This window comes from Mustela nivalis, assembly GCF_964662115.1.
Source record: "Mustela nivalis genome assembly, chromosome: 9".
In the NCBI taxonomy this organism is placed as follows: domain Eukaryota; kingdom Metazoa; phylum Chordata; class Mammalia; order Carnivora; family Mustelidae; genus Mustela; species Mustela nivalis.
In genome coordinates this window covers 112,992,277-113,000,145 of record NC_139028.1, presented here as the reverse complement: position 1 = coordinate 113,000,145, position 7,869 = coordinate 112,992,277, and the positions used below count along the sequence as shown (strand labels likewise).

At 55.1% G+C, this 7,869-nt stretch overlaps 1 protein-coding gene across 2 annotated transcripts; it reads left to right on the top strand.

The window, feature by feature from the left end:
* Positions 1 to 854: 854 nt before the first annotated feature.
* On the top strand, positions 855 to 6,879 carry BATF2 (basic leucine zipper ATF-like transcription factor 2). Of its 2 annotated transcripts, none has more exons than XM_082748390.1 (3): positions 855 to 1,105; positions 2,400 to 2,501; positions 5,220 to 6,879. In XM_082748390.1, exons 1-3 carry the CDS (start codon positions 1,067 to 1,069, stop codon positions 5,904 to 5,906), a joined length of 828 nt encoding a protein of 275 aa, XP_082604516.1. In that variant the 5' UTR covers positions 855 to 1,066; the 3' UTR covers positions 5,907 to 6,879. The 2 variants fall into 2 exon arrangements, with proteins under 2 accessions (XP_082604516.1, XP_082604517.1); XM_082748391.1 differs by having other exon boundaries at positions 891 to 1,105; positions 5,223 to 6,879.
* The last annotated feature ends 990 nt before the right edge of the window (positions 6,880 to 7,869 follow it).

Sequence of the window (7,869 nt, the reverse complement as noted above, 5' to 3'; positions counted from 1 at the left end):
TGCCCGATTCAACTCATGTCACGTTCCCAACAGAACTATTTTTATCCCCACTTTATAGATTTGAAAACAAAGGCGCAGAAAGGTGAAATTCTTATTTTTTTAAGATTGTGTTTATTTGTTTGAGAGAGCGAGAAGGAGAGAGAGAGCACAAGCAGGGGGAGCAGCAGACAGAGGGGGAAGGAGAAGCAGGCTCCATGTTGAGCAGGGAGCCCGATGTGGGGCTTGACCCAGGACCCCGAGATCATGACCTGAGCCAAAGGCAGACGCTTAAGACTGAGCCGCCCAGGCACCCCAGAAAGGTGAAATTATGTCCCCAAGTCACATAGCTTGGAAGCTGTTCTCCTAACCGCTAGACACCACTCCCTCTCCTGCTGCGTGGTCTGTTGAATGAAAACACAGTAATTTATCCATCTGTTCTCCTACTTAAGGGCCATTGCTTATTTTTGCACACTTGCCTCAACATTGGTCTCAGAGGGTTTGGGGGTGGTTGTATTGTCTTGCTTGGTTCCTCTGTGAAGCTGTGAATAGCTATTTGTTCCACCCCCTACACTGGTTAGAGATGAGGAAACTAAGGCTCAGAGAGGGTGAATCACCTTCTCAAAGCCACACAGCTCCAATGGGCCAGAGGTGGGCTGTGAACATGGACGGTTGGCAATGCCAGAGCCCAGAGGCCCTCCCATGTCCCACATGAGCCCTCGGCTCCCCATTGGCTTCCCCTCTTGGCTCTGCACCTGGCCGCCTGCTCTCGCTCCCCCAGAACACCCCTCCCCCTACCAGGCTTTTGGTCTCCCCTCCTCTGGTCACCCTCCCTCGTTCTCCTTCCAGAAAAGGGACCCAACCGGAAGGCCAGTTCGTGTTAGGAAATTCCAGCCACGTGAGCCAACCCGAGCCAGGGATTCTGAGCAGCCGGTGGCTTTAGAAGAAACTGAAACTTGGTTTGCTGGGGGCGGAGTGGTCACCGCGGATTTAAAGAGCTGCCACTTCCTTGGGCCCCCAGAGGGCACTGGGAGGTCACAGTGGCAGAGGGACACCCGAACTGAGCCTCTGCCTACCCTCTGCCTAAGCCATGCACCTCTGTGGGGGCAATGGGCTACTGACCAGGACGGTGAGTACAGGGAACCAGGGACAGGGGATGAGAAGGGGACTAGGGCCAAGCGTCCCCAGTTTCTAGGCCGGGAGGAACGTGTTCAGAGCTTCTAGTCCCAGCTCTGTACTTATGGGCGGTGTGACCGTGGGACCCACATAAACCCTCTCTGGGCTTCAGTTTCCCCAGGTGATTGAAATGCGGGCTTTCCTGCTCTCAGGGGACAGAGCCCCGTTCCCGTTTAGAATGTGAATGTGGCTTCTGAATAAGGCTGTCCCCTTGCCCACCCCTCCCCCCACTGCCCTCCCCAAATTCCCTGGCTTGGCTTCCCTTGGAGGCCCTGTTCCTCTCCTAGGACCCAAGTACCAGAAGCCCACTTCCTTCTGTCAAGCACAGGTCTTTTCCCCCACCAGGCTCCAGTCTCTTGGGCCTCCCAGCACCTGCAGTGGTCTTCTAGTGACCTTGAACTGAGCAGCATGGAGTCCTCAGCCAGGGAGGGCAGGGTCTTATCTGAGCTCCCTACACTCAGAACACACCTACAGAGTGACCTAGGGGAAGGGGGATTTGGGCTGTGGGGCTCCAACATTCTCTCTTGCCTGACCTTCCAAAACTTTGGGCATTGGGGTTAAATATCTTGTCTAAGTTTCATGGACCAGGACCCCCTAATGTGGGGCCCAGGGGAAGGGGAGGGGCACTGCTGGGGAGCTTCGGGTCCACTCATGCATTCCTTCCAGGTTGCGGCCACACTAGAATGTCAGCAACTGGAGGGCAGGGATTTTTGCCTGCCTGATTTGCGGTTCTGTCTCCCTCGCTCAGTGCCCAGCATACAGTAGGTGCTCCATAAATGTCTGTTGAGTCCCTGAATATGAGCTTCGGGCTTGGGCTGGAATTCGGAGCCGAATCGGACCCTGGTCCTGACCTTGTAGACGAGGCGCATGCCTGCTTTATGGCTCTTGCACAGATGAGGCGGCGGGGCTCAGAGAAGGGAGTGATTTGCCCAGAGCCAGATGGCTGCTAAGGAGAGCGTAGGCGTGAAGTCAGTTCTGTCTGCATTGGAACTGAGGCTTTGGGCTTCTCCATGTGTCCTCCCCCATCGGGAGCTGTAAGCAGGATGTGTGGGTGAGGCAGGTGTTGCAACAAGGTGTACCACGCGAGCGATGCCGTGTGTGGGTGCCCAGGAAGCCAGAGAGGGTCCTCTAGGAGACGGGAGACCCTTGGGGAATTGGATCCGGGAGGGTGTGGCTTTACAGATGGCTAGGTCAGAGGGTGCAGGCACCTGCCGGAACCCTTGAGCTCTCTGCCTCACACCCTGCAGGACCCCGAGGACCATCAGAGGCTGAAGAAGAAACAGAAGAACCGCGCAGCGGCCCAGCGCAGCCGGCAGAAGCACACGGACAAGGCGGACGCCCTGCACCAGGTCAGGGGTGCCTTCCTCTCCCGACCCTGACTCCACTTACCTGGCCTGGCTGCCTCTTCTCCATCCCCATCTCCCTGCCTGTGAGCAGCTCCCCCTCCACAGTTGTGTGTTCCCAGGTCGCCTGAGCCGGAGAGAGGTGCTGAGTACAAACTGTGCCAGACTCGGGGTGGCCTCTGGGGACACAAAGGTGTGTCCGAGGCCCAGCTCTGCCCTTGGGGCGCCCCGGATCTAGGGAGAAGAGACAAGCACTCACCCTAAGAGAAACTGGTTCAGGGTGAAGAGGGACTGGCTTTACAGCCCCAGCCCGTGGCACTCATACCTACAAGTTACCTCCTTTGCTGAGCTTCCCTGTCCTCATCCAAAAATGGGGACCACAACCCCTGCCCACAGTCAGGACCCTTGTGGAGACTAGAAGAGACAAAGGACCCCAGTGGGCGGTGGGCGGGGTGGGAGGCTCCACTTTCCTCGCCTCTTAACCTTGGATGGTAACTTGACCTTGGGTGGTAACCTGACCCTTGGAGCTTTTCTTCCTCTGTGCAAAGAGAAAGGACATCACCAGTTTCATCCCAGGGAAGGGGATTCAGAGCTGGGCTCAGGACCTGGCCCTTGGGAAAGCTGCTTACACCTTAGTCCTTAGAGCACTGAGTGAAATTCACAACCCTCCCTGCCAAAGGTCCTATGCTGTCTCCTCCCCTTAACCCCACACCCTGTTCTCCCTGTTCCTTCACTGGCCACGCACACCCAGTCATTCTGCAGAGACCATTCCCTCTAGCCTCAGACCTCAGCCCAGCTAGATCCTCACTCTTTCCGGCTGTTTGGTTTAAATGTCAGCTCCTCAGAAGGCTTTTCCTAAAACACCCGATCTCCAGACCCAGCTGCTACCTGTTTTCTTACTTAGATTTTTAGAGGTCTGTTGCTTGTCTCCCTCACCAGACTGGAAGCACCGTGAAGGGAGGGAATGATTTTGTCCCCTGCTCTTTCCCCATCCCTGGAACAGGGCCCGACAAATAGAAGAAACTCAGTTGTGCCCTGTGGAGCAGATGATAGAGTCAGAATAAAACGCTCTAGGAGCACCTGGGTGGGGCAACACACAGGTCACGGAATCGGGGTGTCCATGGGGATGGAGTCTGAGCTGGTCTTAAAGGATGCATAGGAGTTTTCCAAACGGATGAGGGTAGGAAAAGGCATTGCCGGCAGATGAAATAGCGCTGGCATGAGTGTGTGTGAGTGAGAACCAGGGCACCGTCCTGACAGGGTAGAGACTTCATGCATTCACGTGTTCCTTCCTTCTAGAAAGTTCTATTGAGTGTCTCCCGTGTGGCAGGTACAGTTCTCAGCATTGGCGATGCAGCAAAAGCCTACCCCACACTCTCCAGGGCTCATATTTTCATGGGGGAGCCAGACAGAAAATAAATGATCCATGAGGGATTTGGGGTGTCAGCTGGTGATGAGCACTGTGCGGTCAAGTACAGCAGGGAAGAGACAAGGGAGCAGGGAGGGCGAGGTGATGGAACTGGGGACTCCTTCCCTGAGGACGTAACACGTGAGCGGCCTGGAGGTGGCGAGTGAACGTAGGAGGGACCCAGCAAGTGACTCCGTTTCTGGAGGTGAATTGAAGCCTTTGGAGAATTTAGGTGAGAGGTGACCTAATGCCGGGTTTTAAAAATATCATTCCACATGCAGAGACCAGCCCAGGAGTAGGGCTGCTGGTGGTTTTGAGGCTTGTTTGCATTTTGAGTTCATGTCTGCAGCAACTTTTTTATGTAAAACACCCTCGTGGCTTCTCCTTTTAAAAACTGTCTGCAAAAAGGGTGCCTGTGTGGCTCCATGGGTTCCTGGTTTCGGCTCAGGTCATGAGGGTCATGAGATCGAGCCCCACATGGAGCCTGGCTGGGGCCTTGTGCTCCGCCAGGAGTCGGCTTGAGCTTCTGTCTCTCCCTCTCCCCCGCACACGCAGGCTCTCTCTCTTTCAAATAAATGAAAAAAGGAAAATAAATAAAAGATAAATAAAAAATTGTCCACAAAAGTAGTGATGTAGGGGAGGGAACCAGAGGAAGTCACTCACCCTTTGGAGCCGTGGAAAGAAAGTTCTTTCATTGCTGTCACTATAAATGGTCGTTTAGAAACCGCTTGCTCTCAGTGGGTAAGCAGAACGCAGAGTCCAGCAGAACAGAACCTACCAGCTGCTGGTTCAGGAGTGCCGAGTAGAACGTTCTGGTGCAAACACCACCCAGGGCTCCTCTCACAGTGCCCCCGTGAGTCAGTTCTGGGTGCTAGGGAGGTCTGACAAGGGCATGAAGCCGCCTAGAGGTGTGCAAGACAGAATGACCTCCAAGCGGTCATGAGAAGGCCATGTCAGGGTTAGCCCAAGGGGGGGAGGTGCTGGCAGAGTGTGCGGGCAGAGGAGACAGGAAATGTGAAGAAGCAGAGTCCACCGGAGGGACAGGAAGTTCAGGGGAGCAGGAGACGTCAGACAGATACAGCTGGAGGTGTGAGCTGGGGCCACGGTGCCCAGGGAGGCATGGGAGACTTTGAAGGTCTTGAACTTGGACGTACAGTTGATGTCATAATTACCAAATGGTTCCTCTGGGCCAAGAGGACAGGACGGTTTCAGGGATGCCCCAGTCAGGAGGCTGATGGAGTTCTCAGGCGAGTGGAGGTGGCCGGCTGGTGGAGAGGCTGACATCCCCTCCCCCACCTATCTGCTTCTGCCCCCAGCAGCACGAGACCCTGGAGAAGCACAACCACGTGCTGCGGAAGGAGATCCAGGCCCTGCAGGCGGAGCTGGTGTGGTGGAGCCGGACCCTGCGCACACACGAGGACATGTGCCTCGTGGACTCTGCCACCTGCTTGGCTCCAGGGACCCCTGGCGGCTGGGGTCAGACGGAGCGGCCCCCGGACCCCGTGTTCCACGGACAACATGGCTGCCAGGAGCCTCTGGGCCTGTTCCAGACCCCAGTCTCCTCTCCCTCGGCTCACCGGCTCTCTCCAGATCTGCAGCCTCACAGTTCGCCTGGCCTCCCCGTGTCCCCTCTGCCCTCTCTGTCCCTTGGCTCTACCAAGGTCACTGCACCTTCTGCCCAGCCATCCCCCAGCCCTGTCCAGTCAGCCTCACCCCTTGGCTCCAGCCTTCCAAGGCCTTCCTCTGAGCTCGACACCCTACTGCCCAGCCCCCCAGCCCTATGCGGCCCTCTACAACCCCTTGTGATGGAGTACCCCACCAGCGGGAAGCTGGGGTCTTCCGCTGACAACCTCTCAGTGGCTCTGGGGGTGGCCTGCCTGCAGGGTAGCGAGCACAAGCCTGGGGTGCTCTCAGCTGCACATCAGCTCCGGCTGGGGGTGGATCCCAGCCCCCACCCCCTCTTGGCCTTCCCCCTGCTCTCCTCTGCTCAAGTCCACTTCTAACGCATCCCTGGGAGCTGAGCTAGCCCCTTCCTTGGGCTGAAGTAGCAGCCTTAGCACACAGGCATCTCCTCGTCTTCCACTGGAGGTTGCCTTTCTTGGTTGACCAGCTGGCCCACCATTTCACCAGGAAAAGAACGTCATTGCTGCTGCCCAGCGCTCCGCCGGGCCCTGTGACCGCCATTATCTTATTTCAACTTCATGGTCATTCCGCAAAAATCCAGATGGTCACGCCACCTTTTTAGATAAAGAGACAGAGGCCAGAGAAGCCGTGTGACATGCCCAAGGTCACAAAGTCTTTTTGGGGGACCTGAAACACCACCATCTGATCTTCCTTCTCCTGGTGGGATCCTCACCCAGGCACCCTAGGAGCTAAAGTCCTAGAAACTGGGGGCTGGTATGAGGAGGTTTACGTGCTGGGAGCAGGGAGGAGCTTTTCCTTCTGGTTTTCGATTCCCAGAGCCATGGACAGTTCCTGAAACCCCGCCCTAGCTGGGGCTAGTCCAGAGTCCAAGCCTGCATGGGGAGAGGCCAGGCAGGGGCCCAGAAGGCCCAGAAGTGAACTCTTTCTCCCCTAGCAGTGTTTTCAGTGCCAAGGAACTGAACCTGAAGTCTGGAGTTGGGGAGAAGCCTGGAACAGTCCCCCTCCAGGGATTTCTGCAGGAAGGGCACCCATAGCCATACCAAGACCTGTGGAAGATTCTCCGAGGTCAGCTCTCCAGGCTATTCCCCAGTAGCTCCCTGCCTCTCAGGCGGGAGCTCAGCGGCAGTATCGCCGGGATGGGGTTATAGGGAGGGGTTCTCACTCAGACTCAGGACAAGCTCTGTAACGAGCCTGAGATGAGAAACCCCAAATCTTCCCCCAGATTTTCACACACATGTAAACAGACACTATGCTGGTATTTGACACACTCCGGGACACTGAGCACAAGTCTCGGCACACATGTTATGGTAAATAAATCAAAGTGTTTTCCAATTCTTTTTGCCTTTGCCCGTTCGTTAAATCTCTGGTCGTACTCGGCACGGTTGAAACTGAAGGGCCTTTGAAAGAAGAGGGACTAATCCTCCTCTAAACTCTATTTAGAGGTGGGCAATCCCTCGTACACCTTCCCATTTAACCTCCTCTGAATATCGCAGAGGAGGAAGCTGAGACCCAGAGCCGGGCTGAACTTGCCCAGGACCACACAACTAGACCAAGTGTGATGGTTGCAGGATTGCGGATGGTGCCCCAGCCGGGGTCAGCACAGGTTCACGAAGAGCAGGCTGGTGGGAGGAAAGCCAAGGTGCTTTTGATTGGGGGTCAGCTGGAGTCTGGAATGAGAGTCCGTGTACCATGTTGAGTCCAGGACTCAACAAGGAGTAGGGGGTGTGTGTGTGCGAGGATACTGTGTTCTGGCTTGAGTCCATATACCCTAAAATTTGTTAGATACTGTGCTGGGTTAACTCCAGATTATGCCTCTAATAATTCTGTGAGGTAGGTATGGGCATTACTCCCACTATTCAGAAGGGGAAACTGAGGCCTGGGAGTGTTAAGTACCAAGCCCAAGGACACATAGCCAGGAAGTGGCACAGACCTGATGGGACATCAGGAGCACTGTGTTCATCGAACACAGATGATCCTGCCTTCTACCTGCCCCATACTCCTCCCATGAGCCCAGCTTGAAGGGGCCAGCACGTACTCATCAATGTGACCCAAGGCATTAAAACCCCACCTTAAGCTCAAAACATAAAAGAGGGAGGGAAGTGACTAAATTAACTTTGATGCATTCCTATAATGGGCCGCTGAAGAGATGTGAGGGAAAAAGAATGCTTTGAAGAATAGTAAACGAGATGGGGAAACGCTCAACACATGAGGCAGAAAAAAATAGAATGTGTAACTGTCACTATAGTTTGATATTATGTTTATTTAAAAATAGAAAAAAGAAAAGGAGTGGGTGAAGTTGTTGTAGGATTCTTGGGAAGGGAT